Source organism: Glandiceps talaboti, chromosome 16 (assembly GCF_964340395.1).
Source record: "Glandiceps talaboti chromosome 16, keGlaTala1.1, whole genome shotgun sequence".
NCBI classification, from domain to species: domain Eukaryota; kingdom Metazoa; phylum Hemichordata; class Enteropneusta; family Spengelidae; genus Glandiceps; species Glandiceps talaboti.
Window position 1 is genome coordinate 23733698 of NC_135564.1, and position 22271 is coordinate 23755968.

A 22271-nucleotide genomic window follows, 5' to 3' on the forward strand; every position below is an offset into this window, starting at 1 on the left:
ATCCAACATGACTGTTCAGGCATATCGGCATAATGGCTTTGAACATTTTGTTATGATTTTTTCCATGTTTAGGACCATAACACAGATATGCATGAACAATTTCCATTAAAACTTTATTTAAAGACAATGTACTATGATGTATATAATTATGTATGTCAACTTGTGTCACAATATGATCCAACAGGACTGCTAGGCAGCCATTCTGTTATGATTTTTTCATGTGTGGAGCCATCTGGCAGACATGTCTGAGCAGATCAATTTCAGTCAATCTTGGTATAAGGGTAGTATACTATTAGGTACATATGCATGTCAATTTGTGATTGCATCTATGACAGACAAGAAGTGTTACAATCCAAATAGGGATCAACAGCTCCCAAACAGCGGGTACTATGTCATCTATGATGGCTTGTTTTATTGTTGATTTGAACTCAATATTTTCATTGCAGTCCAAGTACCAGGCCCAGTCATGAACTTGAGAGCTGTTGCAGTTTCAACATCAGCTGTGAAAGTTTACTGGGACCCACCCAACCATCGCAATGGTGACATCGTCAACTATAAAGTGTACTATGCACAAAGAGCAAGGCTGAACAGTGAGGAAGATGTTAATCATATAGGACTGATGTTTACGAAGAATGGACTCAAGCCGTACACTGAATATACATTCCGAGTAGTGGCTTACAATGAGAATGGTCCTGGAGTATCCAGTGGTGAAGTCTATGTTAGGACTTATTCTGATAGTATGTACTTATAAGATTTAAAATGTTTAGCTAAAGCTGTGTTTCAAAGCAGAATTTTAGATATGAATTATAAGTACAACTGAACTTAGGTGACTTGCATTGCCACCCAAGTGTTGAAATATAATTATGTTGAATTGTATTCATTGTGTATGACAGTCAATTTTATTGTCTTCGTACTTTTGTTGTTCTTAATACTACTTTAATGTGTAAGATTATATGTATGCTTTTCTGTGTTGTTGCAAGACAAATTTCCCTGTGAGGGATAATAAAGTAATAATAATAATAATAATAATAATAATAATGTATTTCAGCTTGTTCTCCTCTACTTAATGTCATTTGACATTACAGCACTCATGAAGTGAATTTTGTTACTGCAATAGGCATAATGAGTTGTGTATATGTGCATTTTGTGTGAATGTGTGTGTTTGAGTGTGACAAGTTAAGTCTGAAATTACAGCGTCATATGGAATGACACTTTTGGAATGTTACTTCAGCATCTAGATGCAAAGTTGTTCATGGTATCAGTATTTTTGTCCTTGATTAATTACACATATACATATATATGTTTAGTAGCCAATTATGATACACTGCTTTTCTCTACTTTTTTCTCTGCCCAAAAAAGTAAGGTGTCCGAAATTTTTCTTTCTTTCTATAGAACCGACAGCACCTCCAGCAAACATGACCATTGTGGCACAATCATCAAAAAGTCTTGAAATAACCTGGGATCCTCCAGCATTAGAATTCTGTAATGGTGAAATTACAGGTTACAAGTTACGATGGAAACAATCTGAGAGGAGACAAAGTAATCCTATTAACATTGAGGGAGGACTTCGATCTTTTATAGTAGGAGGTAAATGAGTGAGTCAATGAATATGTGTGTTTACATGTGTGTTTACATGTGTGTGTGTTTACATGTGTGTGTGTGTTTACATGTGTGTGTGTGTTTACATGTGTGTGTTTACATGTGTGGGTGTGTGTGTTTACATTGTGTGTGTGTGGGGGTGTGTGTGTGTTTACATGTGTGTGTGTGTTTACATGTGTTGTTTGTTTACATTGTGTGTGTTTACATGAGTTTGTGTGTGTTTACATAGTGTGTGTTTACATGTATGTATGTATGTGTGTGTATGTATGTATGTATGTATGTATGTATGTATATATGTAAAATGCATATGGAACTTGTAAGTCAGTCTGTAAAAATAGATGTAAAATCTGATGATTCAAAGAAAAATTCTTTATCAAGGTATTTATCGGCAAGCTTCAGACATGTTAGGTAAACACCTGAATATATCTGAATGTTATGGAACAGAACGACAACCGCGCATGATTAACGGTTATACATGTGAAAAGTTCTAATATTCGCACGCACCAAATCAGGGGTAGGTAACAAATATTAGTCTAGAGCATGATCGATATAGTGACAAGTACAAAAATACAAGTTGCGGGAAAATTCTATATAGTACCTGGTACAAGTCGTTTAGCTATAAGCAAAGTCTATATTGCGAGGAACACAAAGTCCTGATTTTCCCAGCGTCCATTGCATATTCAACATGGCGGCAAGTAACATCGACAATCCTGATGGTAAGAATCAGTCGATTTCTACTACTAAAATCGAAAATACGTATTCCTATAGCGTGCGTTCTGGGAAGAATTGGTTGGCGGAACAACAGGGAAAATTTCATTGATCGATTCCACCATTTGTGGGAGTTAGCGAAAAACTTTTTCTACCGACAGATGTCAATTTCTAAACACTCGTCCTATACGAATGCATGTACAATATTGACAGTAGTACTATATTTTATGTAGACAGAATAACAAACCCATATGTTGTCTGCAAATTCTATGTAAAAAGCAAAGCATACAGTATTTACAGCCAGCCAGCTAACAAACCCCACAGTACGCTGATAGAAGATCAGTGGTTCAATATACGTTCAATATACACATGAATTGTCATTCCTGACAAAAAAAATCTTATTTATTGCACAAATCCTTTTTAATTCCTGCGATGTCACAACTCATACACTATCACAGCAATCCGTTATGCAGAGACCTACTTCTGCATTCCACTCCATTATCATTGCGACACCTGTAACCTCTCATGAATATTTATTAAAATAAGTCATCTTCGGCTTTGTTTGGGGAGACTAATCCTTTGACCCAACTTTGGGATGTTAGCGGGAAGTACCCGGATGGTAATGTAGTTCTTTGGTAATTCTTCAGACTCTGACCTATCAATGTTTGGTGCTCATTTTTCAATTGGATAATTCGTTACAGATTTACACGATTTTGCCTAGGACTTGAAAATGACAACATTTGGACTGTGTGTGTTGTGTGTGTACTGGACCAATTGCCAAGATTTTTTGTGGGTGCATTACCTTGGGTGTCTAGTTGGGAAAGTGTTCAAAATGATCTTACCACCGATGTTTGATTTGGGTCAAAAATGTGATTTTTTTGGTCAAAAAGCTTAAACTCCAAAACTACTAGGCAGATTGGGCTGAAATTTGGGTGAAACATTCTTAGGGGTGTTTATACTAAGAATTGTTCATGACATGATGGTCCCATCAGTGATATGCAAATTAGGGCACATTGGGCTGAAATTTAATGGGGATGTATAGATGAAGAAATATTAAGGATATAATTATGTCATGAGTGATATGCAAATTAGGTGTAAAATATTCATTTTTGGTCAAAAAATTATATCTCACAAAGTAATTGGTCAATGACACTGAAACTTAGTGAGATGTTTCTAGAAGTGTTATTATGAAGATTTTCTTCAAAATATTTTGACACAAAGATAACAGATTAATAGACAATTTAATAAACATTCAAAAAAATGTATGTAAATTTGCTTAGCAACAAGACCACGCCCATAGCAAAAGCCAAATAATCATGTATATTGCAAAGATAACAACAGGACTAGAAAGACAAATGAATAAACATTGAAAAAAATGTATGTAAATTTGCCTAGCAAGAAGACCACGACCACTTCTGCAGGCTGATAATGGTAGGACATAGAGTGCATAGTGTTGTTACTTTTTTACTATGCAAAAACAATATGTAGTACTTCAGCGGGTAGTAGATAATATTGCAGCCAGGCTGTGAATGCTGCATTGCAACTCTCGTATCTGTGATACCAAAAATCACTATAGTACAGAATAATTAAAAAAACATCAAAATTAAGCTACAACTTACAAATTGCAGATACTTTGTAACAATTAGGTGTTGCTAATGTCATGTTTATAGATAATGCAGAACCAGATAAACATACACATGCATTATTTTTGGTACTTATATAACTGTTTATTCAATGGCAGTCATATTTATAGTGAACAATTATGATTTACCACATAAAACGTTTACTACATAGAGACAACATTCAAGTGTATACCCCCAGATTGCCAGGTTTAAACTTTCTTTTGAGACAATGACCTTTTGCTGGTATTGAAATTCAGCAATTTCCCGCATTATCAGACACACTTTGTAGTATTTATTTTTTGTCACCAATTTCTTTTAAATCATGTCTCCATTCAGTCCCATAGAAGCAAGTGGGGGGGGGGGGGGGGGGGTGTTCCTCTATAAAGACCTGTAAGTTGTTAGTTGTAAATAATGGAATTTGTCATTCTGATGAAGATCATTTGGCAGGACAATTTGAAAGCTCAATGCTAAAAACATTGACCTGCTTTGAATTGTAATATTTGTTATTTGTCACTAATGATGACTGTTTGATATACAGAACTAGAGAGAGACACAGAATATGAAATCAGAATGGCGGCTATGACAGTGAATGGTACTGGACCATCAACAGATTGGATGAAAGGTCAAACTTTGGAGAATGATCTAGATGGTAAGATTATTATATGATAGGCGTTGAAAAAGTTGTCATAAAAGAACACGGCCATTGTTTTTGTATGGGAAATCTGACATAGTAAATATCAACTTTACACTCCTGATTTTGATTTATTTTTTTTATCTTTGCATTTCTTGCAATAACATTGCAAGATTTTAAGTCGTTTCAATCTCTTTTAATACATATAGTTTTGATTTGATTTGATCTCAATCAAGAAACTGCAATGTTATTGTGCAGGCATGCCATAAAGTTGATTTGACATGTGTCATGACTTCTGCTACCATAAAACACTGTAAGAATATTGTTTCATTTATTACAAATTGTACATTCATGAATATCTGATAACATGTAATAATATGTTAATCCGAATGCAAAAACGTACCTGAAATTGTGAAATGTACGGCATACATGTACATGTGGAGTGCACGTGATATAGGTCATTCCAGGCTTGATAATATTGTTACACTGTGTAACATTGTATCACATTCACAAGATGTGTACGTGTGCATCTGCACAGTGCGTGCATACTAAAACAATGCAAATAAAAGGTCACAACATTGATGGTGACACAACGGTGAAATCATGGATAATTTATCAATTGTCCCGTAAAAATTGAAGGTATAGAAGGCTACTCATCTCCAACTATATCCAGTGGCCGCGGCATTGTGTTTAATCATGATGCAAATAATGGTTTCCTTGAACTCAACTTTGATGGATGTTTTGGTACACGGGTACGCAGGTGTCAATGTCGTGTCAAACCGAACCTTATTACTCAAAGACCTACATAATCGAACATCACAAACATGTCATATATTCAACTAAAGTTTATGTACTATGTATGCATATATGTATATGATTTTATACACTACCAAGAAAGGAAAGTTGAACTTTGTTCAAATAGCAAAAGGTATGTAGAGCTGATTACTCTTCGTTAGCGTACATGTTTGTAAATGTCAACTCAAAAGGACAAGATGGGGTTTTATTTTCAAACTGATGGTATTTGTATTCAATCATAATTTCACATAGTATATCATTATTTCTGTGTTATGCTGTCATTATTGCTAACGGTTGCCAGCTTTTACATGTAATGTTTAACAGAAAACCAGCAAAAGCCTGTAATTTTCTTCACATTCCCGCACACTGGTTTTGGTTATGTATGTACATGTAGTGCCCTCCTAGCACATGACATGTTGAAATGTAGTTGGGCCCGGCCTTTCGAAATTTGGGATCGTATGAAGACCTTCAGGGGTGAACAAATCATTTTGTGAACTGGTGGTCCCTGGACCAGTGTTTTAAAAAATCCAGTGGTCGTGCTGAAAGAATTAGTGGTCCCTGGTCCCGCTAATGTGAAACATTAAATCTTGCCTATTAATCTGTATATTCAGACGTACACCACTTTTAGTTGAACAATACCCAATTTATAATGATAATTATAAAGTTGACATGCTTAGTTTCAGTCAATTGACAATTCTATTCTATTTGTAACGGTTATTTTTGAGGCATAAACCAAACGAAAAACATTGAATGGCGACTTCACTTGGATTTCACGAAGGATCAGAAATTTGACAGAAATATGTGACAAGAACATTGGAAAACAGTTTTAGTCATGATTGCAGTATGACGACAAAAGTTGTACTACATTTTGTCAAACTTGTCTGGAAAACCCAGACATTGCAAGCAAATCATCACAACTGTTAGTCTATCAGCTAGCCCTCGGATGTTCTTCCGATAAAATACGACACACAGCCGAACAACGCTATCGAGGATGGAACATCCGAGGTCTAGCGTATGTCATCAGGATATAAATAACTGCCAATCAGAGAACCGTATTAGCGACAAGCACAAACAGAGGACAATAGCTAAATTTTCATGCATATTCATCTTAAGGAGGGGCTTGTAAAAATAACCACCAATGCGTTAACTAAAATGTGTGAATGACAACGTCTACACACTCATCAAACACAATTACCATAAACTGATAAGACATAGTGATGACATAAATGTGTTTGTCAACACCTGCATGCAGAGATTGAATATATTAAAGTATGTATATGCATATATGGCCCAACCCCACCGCTTATCGTAATCTCAATGGAATGTCCAGTCTGAAAATGACATTCACTAGACTGTTCAGGCAAGCCCTCAAATGCGAACTTTGTTTGCTTATAGTTATAGCATCGAAAGAAAGCCCGAACGTCTAGCAGCAAGACTACACAACTGTACAAAGAAACTGACCACTTCAAAGTTGACCCTATAAAATCTCACGAAAAAAAACTATGAACACATACATTGCCTGACTAGAGGGAGTCCATGTGACTGTGTCGAGATAAAATCAAATTCAACAGTCGTCGAGGCTTTGGAAAAAAACCTAGGAACACATACATTGCCTGACTAGAGGCAGTCCGTGTGACGGTGTGGAGATAAAATCAAATTTGCCATTATCGAGGCTTTGGCAAATATCATATCACAGTGCTAAAAAAGATACTTCGTAGACTATCTGTAACACTGAATCAGAATGTTCATTTTGTGCCATGCTGGTCAGTTGCTTTCCTATAAATCCATAGCTCAAAATATTGACTATTGTCCGTGTTGTCCATTTAAAACTTTACAGCCATTTGTGTTTCAGATCGGGTCTAAATTTATCTACTTCAATGTACTTTGGAAATGGTCGTTTATTTGAGAGGTAGTGTGGACAATGTTTAAAGATAGTAACAGATCAGATATCATGGGAAATGCCTTGGCGCATACCATTTCTCTCTAGGGTTGGTCTTAGCACATTATTTTTAGTTACACTTAAATTACATGCAAGGAGAAAATGAAACAGGTGGTGTATATTTTTGATCGTGTAATGTTTTTAGCTCCGCTGTCAGCAAAAGCTGAAAGCGTAGCTTTAGGTATAGGTTGTATAGAGTATAGAGAGTAGAGTGAATCATATGTGTCCGTCAAACTTTTATATTTTCATCATTTTCTCCGAAAGTGACAGTCAGAATTCTTCGATATTTGGTGTGCATGTTCCCTGGGGGAAGGCTATTCAGATTTGTTCATGCCAAGTTGATCTGTGCCATTTTCAATTTTTTATGATTTTTTTTTCTTAAAATGACATTTTCATCATCTCCTTCCGTACCTCTTGTTAGATTGCTTTGATATTTGGTGTGTTGATGCGCAGGGGGTAGCTTACTCAGATTTGTTAATTTCAAGTCAGCACATCTTCTTTTCTATTTTTTATGATTTTTTTTTGTAATTTAAAGAAAAAGTGAATATGTTAATGAGCATTATGACCGACGCCATATTGGAAATCAGTCCACGAGACTTTAAGTAAACTACCACTTTTCAAAAGACACTATTGACGTCAAACAAGCAATGTAATATGTGCCATAGTCATAATTCTACGCATTGTGCGCCCAAATGACAAGTGTTTGTTCGAAACAGGGTTGTAAACTTCAAATCTATTTTTGCACCCCTTCTACATAATCAGCCAGTCCGCTACAAACCACATTTGCATACGATCTATACTCATAATATGCTCCAGATAGCGACACTTTGAATGCCTGCTCACGGGCCTTATTTTTCGGTATTTTCAACTCGCCGTAACTTTCACTAGAGTTCCCCATTTTAGATACTGAAAACGCCTAAACCTCAACTGATATCTCTGCTTTCGTGCCAGCAAAACAAATTTTGGCATTACATTTAGGAATACCGATTTTCCGACGAATTCGGGACGCATACTTGAGGCCCTGAAATTTCGACCCAGTTTTTCGCTCATGGAAGTACTACTACGTACTAGTATAACCCCCCATGCTTAGTTTCCTCAATATGGACCGAAAAAGTTTACAAATTTCACAAAAAGGTGGATTTTTATGTGTTTTTAATAAGCATGGCAAGTAAATTTAGTAGGATCCTTGTGTAACGGTCCCGACCGTTCAAGTATTTTAGGTAGAAAATGACTGATTTGACCCGGAAGCTGAAGATGACCTCGTTTGACGCCCGGGCGATTTTCCACAGCAAAAACTCGGGAGTTCTTGGTACTCACTAAAATCACACTTCAGACCCACTATAAAAGTTTGATGTTTTCAGATAAACTGTATCTTGTGATTAATTCTATATTGTCGTGCAATTTGGAGTGACAGTGAACCAGAATAAAGACAACTCGCCTATGGAAGGCATGCCTTGGCACGCTGTTGAAGTTATGCAAGAGCAGTCTTACTGCCGACCGACCAAACTTTGTTTATTGGCCGACAGTTCACATGTAAAGTTAAACGACATGAACGTGTCTTGCCATTTCCAAAATGCAAATATTTGGCAGGTAAAAATAATTAAAATAATTACAACTTTAATTTGGCTTCAGACTTTGCATTATGTTTTTCGTATCTTTTCCCGTTTTACATGTAAATCTGAAAAGTGGTTAGCCCCGCTTACATATGACAGGCGGTGCACAAGTCTATGTTGCTGACTTGAAATCGTAGGGACAATTGTCAGAATCGAGTCCCGGATTACTCCGTATGCAAGCACGACTCGTCAGTGATCATACCGGGACTGCTTTGAGTACGAGCGAGGTGAGGCATGTTGAGGTAATTTGTTGAGATTATAAATATTGCGAAATGTCAAGTATAACTATAAGGTTTAAATACAATGGAATGATGAAAAAAATGGCCGAGTCTGCTGACAGGCGCCGGTCACAAGAAACTCCGCAAATTAAAATATCAGACGATGTTATGTCTACTACAACTAGTACAAGTTGAATTTTGTTGACTTGGTAAAATCGTTAAAAAATTGAAATTCGAGTTGTTTCAAAATTATTTTAGATCCCTAGTTTATTTCATTCATCATTAAAATTTTCCAGGGTTAAAGCTGTAAGACACTGGAATTATTTATAGCCAACCTCAAAATCCTTCTTTTTTTTCTTTTTCTTGTGTTCATTTCCCAGTCATTATTTTTCTGAGATTTTGTGTAATTTTTCATAACAGTAGATTTTTAGCACAACTGAACTGAGGTTCAGTAGTGCTATAGGCATCGCCCAGTGTCTGTCTGTGTGTGTGTGTGTGTGTGTATGTGTGTAAACAACTTAAAGTCAAAAACTGCTGAACCGATTGCCATGATATTTGGTGGGGCCATTACCTTGGGTGTCTAGTTGGGAAATTGTTCAAATCAAAATGATCGCATAACAGGTGTGTGATTTGGGTCAAAAAATGTGATTTTTGGTCAAAAAACTTAAACTCAGAAACTACTGGGCAGATTGGTGCGAAATTTGGTGGGAACATTCTTTAGGGGTGTAAAGTAAGATTTGTTCATGACATGATGATTCCATCAGTGATATGCAAATTAGGGCTGAAAATGTGTCTTTTTGGTTAAAAATCTATAATTCCAAAACCACTGAGCAGATTGGGCTGAAATTTAATGGAAATGCATTTAGGGATGTATGGACGAAGATATATTAAGCATACCATGATTCCATGAGTGATATGGAATTAAGGTGTAAAAATGTGAATTTTGGTCAAAAACTTATATCTCAAAAAATACTAAGTGAATGAGTTTGAAACTTGGTGAGATGTTTTTAGAAGTGTTATTCTTTGTCATTGCTTTTCCTCAAAAATCTTCAACTCTGAAATTACCCAGTAGATTGAGCTTAACTTTGTTGAGAATTTGTAGATTTTTCCTCATTAATAGCTGACACAGTGAGAACAGTACATTGTTAATTAACTATAATGTTTACTTTACTATTTCCTCTGGTGGTAAAGCCTGTAGCATGGCCAGTTTGGTTTATGACTGGATTATGTAATATATTGTAAGACAGCTGTTTCATCACCTACCCATATAAACTGAATGTAGCTAGCTTTTACAATATTACAATAAGACAACCAAGAAAGATAAACCTGTTACATTGGTATGACTTGGTTCCAAATTGATTTTAAAAAATAAAGAAGTACAAAACCTTGTAGACACATCCCTTTAAAGTTTGATTAGGATGTTGCTATACTTGTCTTGTACACTTCCAACATAGGATGGTTGGATTATGATGATGGAAATTAGGTATGAAAATTTTGTTTTGGTTACAACTTTAAATCTTCAAAAAATTATATATCTATCATTGCCCTGAACATGAAGTTGTGTGGCAACGCAATATTTGCACTATTTTTTAAATAAAATGGTGACTATGATATAAAAGTACAATACATTGCCAACTTTCTGTGTAAAATGTGTTTATAATGAGACATCATATGAAACCACTAACCACTTTATTACATTGCTAAAACAAAACTGCATAGTGAAGAGCTGAAGAACTGAACCACTTCTACATGTTACCAAAATAAAAAATTAAATTAAAAACAACAGCGGAGCTATTCTGACCGATAGGTCGCTTCTATTTATTACAAATTAAATGATAATAAGCAGCATAAATGCTCACATTTGGAGTGCATTTGTGTTATATTATTATTATTATTAACTTTATTGCCATAAGTATAAAATTATACAATGGAATTCGCTTTGGTTATACGTAGCTCAGTTAAAACACGAACAGTGTGGATATGAATAAAAAGTGGTAAATATGTACATATACGCTAAAACGCAAAAACAAATTACGAATCATTTAAAATACAAACTGACAGAGGATAAAAACTATTTTTGAAGCGATTTGTTTTGGTTTTGATTGATCTATATCAAGTACCAGAGGGCAGTAGTTCGAACAATGTGTGGGCTGGATGGTTCATGTCATTAATTACAGATTTTGCTTTCCTGGTGACACGTGAATTAAAAAGTGACTCAAGAGATGGAAGGCCTATACCAATAATATGTTATGCCCTTCTCACAATTCTATTTAACTTAGCACGATCCTTATGGGAAGTGTTTCCATACCAGACTGTGACTGAGAATGTCAGAACACTCAACCACAGCCTGGTAGAATTTCTTTAAAATAGCTTGACTGACACCAAAGCTCTTTAAACGGCATAGAAAGAAAAGGCGTTGTTGAGCCTTTTTTACAATGTGATCAACATTTTTCTCCCACTTTAAATCCTCTGAGATAAGTGACCCTAAAAATTTAAACGTATCTACGATTTCTACCTCTTTCCCATGAATATTCAGTGTGTGTGATACATTCTCTTTTTCCTAAAATCTACGATAATTTCTTTTGTCTTATCAATATTCAACTCAAGGTTATTATCGGCACACTAACCAACAAGACTGTCCACCTGGTCTCATTATGCTGTGACCCACAATTAACGTGTCGTCAGTGAATTTAAAAATCAAAGAGTCGCTAGCAGATGAAGCACAATCATGGGTAACAAGAGAATACAGCATGGGAGAAAGAACGCAGCCCTGGGGAGCACCTGTATTTAAAATGATTGGCTCTGAAAAGAAAGAACTCGTCTTAACCACCTGGGGTCAATTTGATAGAAAGCCAAAAATCCAATTGCATAGAGAACTATTGAGACCAAGAGACAGTAGTTTGTTGTGAAGGTTTGCTGGAATTATGGTATTGAAAGCCGAACTATAGTCAATAAAAAGTATTCTGACATAAGAATTTACCTTTTCAAGGTGGTTGAGAGCATAATAAAGGGCCAAAGACACAGCATCTTCGACTGAACGATTTGGACGGTAAGCAAATTGATATGGGTCGAATGAAGGAGGGAGACTAGATTTAATAACTTTCAGTACTAAATGTTCAAATACTTTCATTACAACTGAGGTTAGAGCAACGGGTCTGTAATCATTGAGTTGGGAGATAGTGGCTTTCTTAGGGACAGGTATGATTTTTGACTTTTTAAATATACTAGGAACCTTACTAGTACTTAGAGACCTATTAAAAATGTCAGCGAAGATACATGAAAGGTGACTAGAGCAAGCCCGTAATAGACGAGGTGACACCTCATCTGGGCCAGCTGCTTTACGTCTAACAATCAACCCACACACCCGAAATGGAACGAGCCACTACGTTTAAACCCAATCATCAACACACGTGTACACACATCTAGGTTTGAAGTCAACTGTACATGTCGAGACCAGCATATTGCAGAAAGCAATGCAGAAGGACTGGTATGGTATCGTGAACCCTTCTGAGTCATTGGAAAAACCAAGATGACAGTCAATGATTGCTATCATGGAAGTAACTGAGGTTGGCAAAAATGATGAAACCTTTGTTATTCACTTGCCCAGTGGACAAACTTGGTAACTTTTGTCCCAGACTTTTGTGGGATAACATGAAGTTTGTGCGTCATTTGGATGACTTCATTTCATGAAAGGGGTTCTACTATAAATCATTTGAAGCTCCTTTATGAATAAAAACAATAATACAATCAATGCTGACAGAATGATAGCAAATAAAATGTTTCATTTGATACAATTGAATTATTATACAATGAAATGATTATTCTTGTCTTCCTAACTCTTGTGTCTCTAAACCGGTATGTCCCTATTAGTAATGATATGAGCCACATGTGCGTTGAGTGATATCTCCTGTCTATCATTTCACATTGTTGTTGATTCAGTGAAATAAACTACAATGTAAAGGCCGCTACTATGATGTATTCACGCACCACCAGCCATTCAACTGTCAAAGTTCACACCCCCCCCCCCCCATAGCACATATCGCTGGTTTGACGTCGGAAGTCACCTGATTATACTTCATGACCCATCGAAAGGTCATGCAAGGTGTGTAGTTTTAGCTCCATCTTGATCATATTTCTTGTTTGTTCACATTCAGTTCTTGCTGTTCCTACTTTTTAACATGATTATTTACAGTTTACGGTACTGGTCCGCCCCAAAAAATCACTGGTCCCGGACTTACGACCAGTGGATTTGTTCACCCCTGACCTTGTAATCGGCACAGATCTTCTGACATACATTTTAAGCTTTTGCAACCACTCAGTATGTCACTAGTTGCATATTTAGTCCCCGCCGGACGAAGTCCGGGACGGAGGCTTATGGATTGGGTTTCGTCCGTCCATCTGTCCATCCAGAGCCGTTTCTTGGAGATGCCTGGAGTGATTTTTTTCAAACTTGGTACAGGGGCAACATACAGTGGCATACATATGCACGTCAATTTGTTTCATGATACAATCCAATATGGCTGCCTAGCAGCCATTTTGTTTGCAAATTTTCCCTGTCCAAAGCCATAACTCAGACATGCTTGAACAGATCTCATTCGAAGTTGGTATTAGGACAGTGTTCTATGACATACATGTGCATATTCATTGTTGTCGTGATACGATCCAATGCTTGAACAGGTTTCTCCCCCCCCCCCCCCCCCGCCCCCATACCCAACCCATCCTTTATTGTGGAATGGTTTATTCCATTACGTCATCTTGAAGAGTAGGCATGTCCCATGTCCAACGAGCAGACACGACATGAGTAGGCATGTTACATGTCCAATGAGTAGACACAACATACCTAAGTCTGTTTGATTTAGGTTCACAAGTGTTGTTGCATGATCAGAGTAGTGATATCAAGAAAATGACAACATAAACTGCCAGTTCCTTAAACCTAATCATGGCGGGGACTATGCCATTGTCAATGATTTGCTTATTTGGACTTAGAGTAACAAAATATTTTGTATTTTAATACCAAACCCATTTGTTTGTAGGTGTATGTCAGATGTATTTTTTACTAAAACATGGCATTTGTAAACGCATTTTATGATTCCATGGAAGCCACTATCCAATTTTAGATAATACAATGGATAGCACTAGTGCATATGTGCCAAAAGTAAGGAATTTTGTTTGTAAAATTTTTCTTCTATTAATTTTACATAAATTTTGCCAAATAATGTTTAATATGGTGATTTAGGTTACCATGGCAACAGATGCTCCTAAAATGATAGCTATTGTTAGTCCCCGCCGGACGAAGTCCGGGACGGGGACTTATGGATTGGGTTCTGTCTGTCCGTCCGTCCGTCCGTCCGTGCGTCCATCCGCAGCCGTTTCTTGGAGATGCCTTGACCAATTTTTTTCAAACTTGGTACAGGGGCAACATACAATGGCATACATATGCACGTCAATTTGTTTCATGATACGATCCAATATGGCCGCCTGGCAGCCACTTTGTTTGCAAATTTTCCCTGTCTAAAGCCATAACTCCGACATGTTTGAACAGATCTCATTCAAAGTTGGTATGAGGACAGTGTTCTATGACATACATGTGTATATTCATTGTTGTCTTGATACGATCCAATATGGCTGCCTGGCAGCCATTTTGTTTGCGAATTTTCCATGTCCAAAGCCATAACTCAGACATGCTTGAACAGATCTCATTCAAAGTTGGTATTAGGATAGTGTTTTATGACATACATGTGCATATTCATTGTTGTTGTGATACGATCCAATATGGCCACCTGGCAGCCATTTTTTTGTGATTTTTCCATGTCCAAAGCCATAACTCAGACATGCTTGAAAAGATCTCATTCAAAGTTGGTATTAGGACAGTCTTCTATGACATACATGTGCATATTCATTGTTGTCATGATACGATCCAATATGGCCACCTAGCAGCCATTTTGGTTGCGAATTTTCCATGTCCAAAGCCATTATAAACTCAGACATGCTTGAACAGATCTCATTCAAAGTTGGTATTAGGACAGTGTTCTATGACATCCATGTGCATATCCATTTTCTTTGTAATACGATCCCCCATACCCGACCCATCCTTTATTGTTGTAGGCATGTTCCATGTCCAACAAGCAGACACAACATATCTAAGACTGTTTGATTTAGGTTCACAAGTGTTGTTGCATGATCAGAGTAGTGATAATTCCTTAAAACCCAATCATAGCGGGGAAGTATGTCATTCTCAATGACTTGTTGAACTCAGCATAACAAACTACCCAATACAGGTTGGTCAATATGCAAATAAACTATGTTTATATAATTCAATTTATGATGTTATTTTCCAGATATGTAGGTGTTTAACCAAAACAACATTTTTTAGTCTACTCTGTTTCCATGGAAACATGTCCTGTTTTAGGCAATTTGTGTTACAACAGATAGCCTCATACATGTCAAAAACAAGGAAATTTTTTCATTCATTTTTATTTTTTTCCATGTTTTATGTCAAATTTTGGAAAAATGATCCACATATTATGGTGATTTTGGTTACCATGGCAGTGGATGTTTGTAAAATTACCCCTTTTTAGCACAACTGAACTGAGGTTCAGTAGTGCTATAGGGATTGCCAGGCGTCTGTCTGTGTGTGTGTGTGTGTGTGTGTGTGTGTGTGTGTGTGTGTGTGTGTGTGTGCCATTGGCATAAAAAACTCTTCCAGGTAGGGTGGTTAATATTCAAATAAACTTGATTATTATCAATATTATCATTACTATTTAATATTTATTTAATTATGTCCACCACATCATATAAAAAACTTGACAGTGTGAAATGATGTTTACATATACTTCACTTATGCACACTGTCGCCTGAGTACTAATGCTAAATTCCACAATTGACATGATAGTATGTTGTCTTATCAGTCTTTGGGAAATATTAATCTTTATTTATACTGGATAATTCTTTAAGTATATAAACACTTGTCTCCCAAGAAGTCCAGTGAGGGCCATCCCTCATGGGTTCAGTGTTAATGCAGGAGGAAACGGAGTACCTGGGGAAAACCTGCATTGTTCGGTAGAGTCAAACTGAACCACACTCTTCTTACTTACAGTGTGGTAAATTTAATCAAAACCCTGAATGGGGTTCAAACCCTGACCGCAGTGGTAAGAGGCAAGTGATTTAACCACTTGGCCACCGACAACCCACTACTCGGCCACTGACAACCCCTATGTCCCCAATGTGATTGTATCGCCTGACAAAGAGTCACTTACTTCTTAAATTCTGGCATATGTGAACTACTGCTACTTCCAAGACATTACAGTTGTACAAGAATATATTCTGACAGTTTATAAAATTATGTATTCTTAAATTTTGAATAGAACTATGCATTTTTAAGTTGTTATCCTAAATTATGTATTCTTACAGTAGTTGTATAAAACTATGTATTCTTACAGTAGTTGTATAAAACTATGTATTCTTACAGTAGTTGTATAAAACTATGTATTCTTAAAGTAGTTGTATAAAACTATGTATTCTTAAAGTAGTTGTATAAAACTATGTATTCTTACAGTTGTATAAAACTATGTATTCTTAAAGTAGTTGTACAAAACTATGTATTCTTAAAGTAGTTGTATAAAACTGTATTCTTAATGTAGTTGTATAAAACTATGTATTCTTACAGTAGTTGTACAAAACTATGTATTCTTAAAGTAGTTGTATAAAACTATGTATTCTTACAGTAGTTGTACAAAACTATGTATTCTTACAGTAGTTGTACAAAACTATGTATTCTTAAAATAGTTGTACAAAACTATGTATTCTTACAGTAGTTGTACAAAACTATGTATTCTTAAAGTAGTTGTATAAAACTATGTATTCTTACAGTAGTTGTATAAAACTATGTATTCTTACAGTTGTATAAAACTATGTATTCTTACAGTTGTATAAAACTATGTATTCTTAATGTAGTTGTATAAAACTATGTATTCTTAATGTAGTTGCACAAAACTATGTATTCTTACAGTTGTACAAAAGTACATGACTTGTATGTGTTCTTATGTGTCATTGTTTGTTACTTGCAAATTGCAATGTGTTATTGTTTCTTACTTGCAAATTGCAATGTGTGTGATTGTTAGTTACATTTAATGAGTGATATGGATTTTCACTTATAGAGACCCAAGTACCTCCAAAGCCCACTTCATTCAAGGCCAGACCTATGACAGAGACTATAATAGTAGAATGGACACCACCCCCAGTAGAAGAAAACATCATGGTGCGTGGCTACACCATAGGGTATGGTATAGGTATAGCAGATTTATATACACATGATATTGCTGATCCTACCCGTCGTCATTATACAATTAAAAGTCTTCAACCTTCATCAACCTATGTGATAAGTCTTAGGGCGTACAACGGTATGGGGTCTGGAGAACAGTTGTATCAGACAGTTACCACACGAGCAGAAAGCAGTAAGTGGACATAAGCATGAAGCTTTGTATACAGATAAACATTTTTTTAAATGATTTAAGAATTTTCTTCAATTTTTTACATTTTTTTTTACCAAATTGTACAGCAGATCATTTTTAGTCAGGCAACACAAGTACACATTTTTTTTCAGGTGCATGTCTGCATAAAAAGGAATTTTCCTCTTTTTCCCCAATGTACTGCATACTTGTGACAGCAGGTTTTGTAGGGATGCACTGTACCAAAATATGATTCACAGTGATGTGACATGGCAATTTTTGTTCACTGCTTGAATACTAGTACTGAAGTGACTGCTACCTGTTTTACAACATTTTGTATATAGATGAAGAAAAAAAGATTCAGTTAATAGTTTGGCATGTTGCTGTAATTTTCTTGTCTTTCGGATAATTATCTATGTTTTCTTTGTAACTGTTTTAAGAATACTTATGTTGTTTTCTTTTTGGCAAGCACATTGATTTTAACTACAAAACTGTTCTTAAAAAGTTTACATAATACGTTTCATTATGAAGAAAATCCAAATTCTTCTATGCTAAATATCTTGTCTGCACCCTTTTATTGTTATCCATTTGAATTATTTTCCTCCCTCTGTCATACACATTAAGTTTGTGTACAGTAGCATCCAAATCTAGCATATAACATAACATGTATGTCTGTCATTGCCTCTAATTAGCCTCCATAATGTATATCAGTGTGTGTCGTAGTGTATGTCAGTGTGTGTCATAGTGTATACCAGTGTGTGTCACTGTGTATGTTAGTGTGTGCGGTATTGTCTGTTTTATTGTATGTCAGTGTCTCAGTGTATGTGTGTCTCAGTGTATGTGTGTGTCATTATGTCTTGCTGTATGCCAGTGTGTGTTTTGGTGTATGTCAGTGTGTTTTATATTCTAGGTGTATTTGTCAATGTGTGGCTTAAAGGGACACCACCCAAAGAAATAGAGAGTTCATGTTTTCAGTGAAGATAATAGGCTCTCAGCTGTCAGGAACATTTATTGCTCATCTATTGCATTGGCAATTTGAACCGCAGCAAATATACCGTATAAATACACAAGATCGATGAACTTGATATTTCTCTGAAATCGCAAGTAATTGTAGGTGATGTAAATCCATGGAATGACCCTCTAGTACCCATAGGTAATGACTCTATTTCCGTGGGTGGCATTCCCCTTTTCTGTATGTCCCTGTATGTTTTAATGTATACATGTAGTTGTAATTGTATGTTGTGGAACCAACCTGAAAACTTTAATCATTCAGCTGTGTGCCTGTCCTTCAAATTTCACATATCTATTCCACTCCTGTTGAAGTGACTCCACACCCTCACCCATTTATGATATTTTCCATTATAAATACTGCCATTTTTCAGTCTGAATGTTAATCTCACAAACCCAGTAGACTTGCTGCGTGTTACTGTGACAATTCCCTACTACACTCCCCCTCTCTCTCTCTCTCTCTCTCTCTCTCTCTCTCTCTCTCTCTCTCTCTCTCTCTCTCTCTCTCTCTCTCTCTCTCTCTCTCTCTCTCTCTCTCTCTCTCTCTCTCGCTCTCTTGCTCTCTCTCTCATATAATTCACTAACCTTTGAGATGTTCCTTCCCATGTTTTTCACTCACTAGCAACCTTAGCTCCACCTCCAGCTCGGAGTTCTACCACAAGTAAGATGCTTTCTATTTCATGCTGACCACATCCAATACCTGGCCATTGGCATACAGGAACCACATACATCATTATTAATTGTATTACATTGTAATATATGGTCAAAGATTTTACATATAATTATTTAATCATACATTGTTAGCATTGAGATATATTTAGATTTTACTAAAGCCATTTTACATGCAAGTAATGGGTTAATATTGGTGATATACGCTGTGCTACCAGCTAGGACTTACAAGGAGGTCCTTCTTAAAGCAGAAAGCCACTCCAAGAAATGAAGTTATTTTCATAAACTATGGTCATACGATTATATGGGATTTCAGAAAAAAACACCAAGCTGATCTTGCGCCTGTTTTACACTGAAGGGTAGAGGCGCTAAGGACTCATTAATATTTAGTGTGGAACTTGAATATATTGTTTGCTCTAAGTCCCATGATGCAATAGCCCATAACAAAGATACCCTATAAAGGCATAGGATCAACTTGATAATTTTCAGTGAGTGGCATTCCTTCTTAAGAGTGGTAATAAATGTTATCATACCAGTCCTTATTTGAAAAGTGATTGTGTAATCCATCAAAATATCAATAGTCAATGTTACACATTAAACTGTATAGTACGTACCAAGATAATATTTTTAGCTCCGCTGTCAGCGAAAGCTGAAAGCGTAGCTTTAGGTATAGGTGGGTATTGAGGTATAGAGAGTAGAGTGAATCATAGGTGTCCGTCAAACTTTTATATCTTCACTATCTACTCCGAAAGTGACAGTCGGAATTCTTCGATATTTGGTGTGCATGTTCCCTGGGGGGAGGCTATTCAGATTTGTTCATGCCAAGTTGATCTGTGCCATTTTCAATTTTTTATGATTTTTTTTCCAAAAATGTCATTTTCATCAACTCCTCATAAACTTTAAGTCAGATTGCTTTGATATGTGGTGTGTTGATGCACAGAGGGTACCTTACTTAGATTTGTTAATTTCAAGTCAGCACGTCTTCTCTTCTATTTTTTATGATTTTTTTTTTGAAATTTGAAAAAAAAATGAATATGTTAATGAGTATAATGACCGACGCCATATTGGAAATCACTCCGCGAGACTTTAGGTAAAGTGCAACTTTTCAAAAGACACTATTGACGTCAAACAAGCAATGTAATATGTGCTATAGTCTTAATTCTACGCATTGTGCGCCCAAATGACAAATATTTGTTCGAAAAAGGGTTGTAAACTTCAAATCCAATTCTCCATCCACCCCTCCTACAGAATGGTTCATTCCAGTATATGCACCTCCCTCATGATCGATCAAGTTTGAATGCCTGTGAACTGAAGTGTATGGGACGATTTTTGACAGTCCTGAGTCGTCAATAAAAACGATAATACTCTTTCTAAAATTACCACATTTTGAAAGGGAAAGTACTTTGTGGTTCATTTATGGAGTTTTGTTTTTGTACGATCAATATTGGTGGCAAAATTACAGCGTCAAAATTGCCGATGTGGTAGTTCCGTACGGCGACAATCTCAAGTACCCGGATGTACGAGGGACTAACCCGGAAGCAAGTCGTTGCCAGCCGTACGTTACAGTGTTAACATCGTCCGAGAAATCGCTGCGTTCAGAATGTCATTATTCACAGAATTGTTTCTTTCGAGTGAAAACCCGTCTTGAATTGTATAACTCTAACAAATGAAGACATGTCAAGTTATATTTTGAAAGTTGTATCGCTAGTTTGAGACGATTTGCTCACGTACTATCGAGGCTTGGACCTTACTCCAGTTCAGCGGGAAGTTTAGCCAGTCCGATAATTCTTTCTGGTTTAGTTTACAACACTTTTGATCACACAGATTTTGTTTTTGTGATGAAAAGAAATTTAAAAAAAGATCACTTCAACCATTTCGTTGTGTTTTCTTTATGAAAGGTAATCGAACATGAACGAGTGTTACCACTGTAACCAGGAGGGTCTATGCTGTAACGTATAGCAAGGGTTCGACATACACGTACACGCTGGTCACCGGTCCGCTATCCCGCGAGTCGAGTAACTTTCTGTGATAGGTATATTAGTAGGGAGCTCAGAATTCAAACCACCGGCTATATGATGAATTCACGGTCATAGTAAAATTCATTTGATTTTTAATTTGCTATTTTGACCAACTCCGGTTGTCTATTCGCGATAAAATTACGATTAGTTTGGAAACGGGGTAGATTTTCTATGATTCCGTGTCATAAAAGCATGTGTTGTGTAGTTTTCGAAAAGCACACCCGGTGGGAAAGTCGCCCAACAGGCGATCTCGCGCCATTGCTGTACTACGTGGCACTTTATTCTGGCGGGGTGTCTCTTGAAAACGGGAATAGCGAAGGATGAGCTAATCAAGTGAGACCTTTCAAATGTAGCTAATATTATAGCCAATAAAATTAGTTGTACGATGATTTGTGTATAATAAGGGTAAGGCTGGCCTCTACACTGTACTGGCCACGTTCAACGGAAGTAAGTGAAGCTCAATCATAACAATGGTGGCTGTCAAAGTCGAAGACGCGATTTGACCGTGTTGTTATTTCAGTGAGTTTATTCAGCAAGAAAACAACGTGTTCTATGTTTTTGTACTTCCTACATGATGTGATGATCGTTTTTTTACCGGTACAACTTACAGCCTACAATGAAACTGCTAACTTAGTTAGTAACACTGACACGGTACGATTCCGTGTTCCGTGTTCCGTGTTCATGTTTTGGGGCACATTTCTAAATACGCGAAACCAGTTATTGAATGTGTAGTGGATATTGATATTCAGTTTGAAAAATTAAAATCCTGAACTTTATTTTGCGAACGGTTTTGTCATTTCTTAGTAATTATAGGGCCGACTGTATCACGTTTAACGTTTATGTCAACCCGGAAGTACATAGACACGAAAATAGACGAAGTGACTTGTACATGTAATTAGTAACAAAATTTTGCTGTAACTGCTGGTAACCTTCAAATTTATTTATTTTTATGTTGTAAATACATTCTAATATGCACTAAGGACAACACTATAAAGACTTGCTCC

General features: G+C 36.4%; 1 protein-coding gene across 8 annotated transcripts in view; it reads left to right on the plus strand.

Annotated features, from left to right (window-relative positions):
- The window catches only part of LOC144447869 (neogenin-like), a 281364-nt gene that overhangs the window by 115417 nt on the left and 143676 nt on the right, over nt 1-22271 (plus strand). For all 8 annotated transcript variants that reach the window (XM_078137986.1, XM_078137991.1, XM_078137990.1 and 5 more), the window contains exons 10-13: nt 447-737; nt 1393-1587; nt 4468-4578; nt 17282-17578. In XM_078137986.1, the coding sequence (XP_077994112.1) occupies nt 447-737; nt 1393-1587; nt 4468-4578; nt 17282-17578 (894 nt within the window). The remainder of the gene's footprint in view (nt 1-446; nt 738-1392; nt 1588-4467; nt 4579-17281; nt 17579-22271) is intronic.